Source organism: Aphanomyces astaci (genome assembly GCF_000520075.1).
Source record: "Aphanomyces astaci strain APO3 unplaced genomic scaffold supercont1.32, whole genome shotgun sequence".
Taxonomy (NCBI): Eukaryota; Oomycota; class Saprolegniomycetes; order Saprolegniales; family Verrucalvaceae; genus Aphanomyces; species Aphanomyces astaci.
In genome coordinates this window covers 213,957-215,992 of record NW_009798295.1, presented here as the reverse complement: position 1 = coordinate 215,992, position 2,036 = coordinate 213,957, and the positions used below count along the sequence as shown (strand labels likewise).

Here is a 2,036-nt window from a genome sequence, read left to right as displayed (position 1 = left end):
TCTACTGGATTTCGCATGTACTGCGACCACAAGAACCTGATCCATGTGTTTGCCCCCGGTGAAGAGTGGAAAGCACACACCCGGGGGAAACTCATGCGGTGGGCTGCCATTATTGGCGGCTACCGCTATGACATTATACACATCGACGGTGTCCATAACCTATGGGCGGACATGATGAGTCGATAGGGCCAACCGATTTCACGTCTGGTGGCAAATCGAGTACTCGTCCGGCGCAGTCACAAGTGGACGAAGAAACGGCGCCCGGCACATACCAAGACACCGACTCGACCACAACAGAAGTTGCGGCCTTTGGACGACGACTTTGTGTGGTCGAGTGTAGATGACATCCGTCTAGCGCAAGAACAACATGCGCGTGACCGACCGCCCAGGACGACCAATGACGGTGTGCTATGGAACGTGGATGGCCGCCTATGGATACCAAGTGCGGCGGACGACCTGATCCAACGGATCATGGCGGTTGCCCACTGTGGCAGCATGGGGCACCGTGGTCACGCGGCACTGGTGGCCACGATCCGGCGCCTATTCTACCTCGACCGCCTAGCCGATCGAGCGACGGAATTCCTCCGCGGATGCTTACTGTTCCCTCATGTGAAAGGGGGAAGGATGGTCCACAGACCGTATGCACCCAGATGGCACGCAAAGGAACGCAACGAAGGAATTCACTTCGACTACCTATACATGGGCGAAGCATACAGTGGCGCCAAGTATGTACTGGTGTTGAAGGACGACCTTACACACTACTGCGAGCTGGTGGCCTGTGACGGCCCCACGAGTCAAGTGTGTGTGGATGCACTGGTGGACTGGACGAAGCGATTTGGGATGCCACGAGTCTGGGTCAGTGACCAAGGCTCACATTTCAAGAACGTGGCGATGAAGGCGTTGGCGCACAAGTTCAAGGTGCACCACGACCTCACACTGGCCTATTGTCCATGGCGGAACGGCACAGTGGAACGTATGAATCGCGATATTCTCCAAGTCATGCGCGTGATGCTACGGGACTACCAGTTGGACGAGAAGGAATGGGACTACCTCCTCCCGGTGGTGCAGTCCAATCTCAACCAGACCCCTGCAGTGTCATTGGCCAACAAGTTCCTAATGGAGCTTCTCACGGCCCTAAACCCAGCGACCTCTTTGGACGTCGTTGTGGTGGGCGTGAACAAGGATCTCTGTGAAGTCAAGTGGCAACACAAGGACATCCAAAAGAACCTTGACGAACTACGAACAAGTTTGTATGCGATGCACAAAGAAGTGCTGAATCGCAATGAGCTACGGGCGAACAAGACGGCGAAAGCCACAGAAGACTACGAAGTCTGCAACGTGACCGAAGGCGATTATGTGTTATGGTCAAGGGTGGACGAGCGCTATCATCCCAAGCTACTCGTCACCTGGTTCGGTCCATACCGCGTCAAGTCAGTGGGCGAATTCTCCGTGATGTTAGAACATCTGGTGACACATGAAGAACGAGAAGCCCATACGTCACGCGTGACGATGTATGCGGAAGCGAGTTTTGAAGTCACCGAAGAAATCCTCGAACATGTCTCCGAACAAGGCGTTATATTGAAGGTCAAATCTATCGCGGGACACAAGTTTATCCCGGAGTGAGTGACTTCATGTTGAAAGTGTTTTGGCAAGGCTTCGAGGACGTCCAGTCATCATGGGAGCCGCTCAAGAAGTTAATGCGCGAATGCCCAGCCGTGGTCAAAATGTATGTGGCGACCAAGAAGGACGCCGAAGACTATGAGACATTGGCCAAGGCGATGAAGCGGGCAAAGACAGTGCAGTAGCGAAGCCGAAGAGCTGGGTGTCAGGGCGGCGACATGGCTTGGGGGGTGTGTTGTGGTTGGTGGCTGTCAGCCATGCCCCGCCATGACACACAGGGACTCTCGATGGGGTCCCTTGGCGCCAATCTTGTGAACCGACGCGTTAGATACACTCTAGTAGTACTAGTAGTAGTATTATGAGTTAGTGGAAGTGTCGGTTGGGAATGGTCACCATGGTTAGCCAATCAGTGGCCA

The 2,036-nt window shown here is 54.4% G+C and overlaps 1 protein-coding gene across 1 annotated transcript; it reads left to right on the top strand.

Moving 5' to 3' along the window:
* Nucleotides 1-1,631: 1,631 nt before the first annotated feature.
* H257_11123 (hypothetical protein) lies at nt 1,632-1,805 on the top strand (the record flags this gene model as incomplete). The annotated part of the gene is made up of 1 exon (XM_009837961.1): nt 1,632-1,805. The coding sequence occupies one exon, from the start codon at nt 1,632-1,634 to the stop codon at nt 1,803-1,805; it is 174 nt and encodes a 57-aa protein (XP_009836263.1).
* Nucleotides 1,806-2,036: the final 231 nt, after the last annotated feature.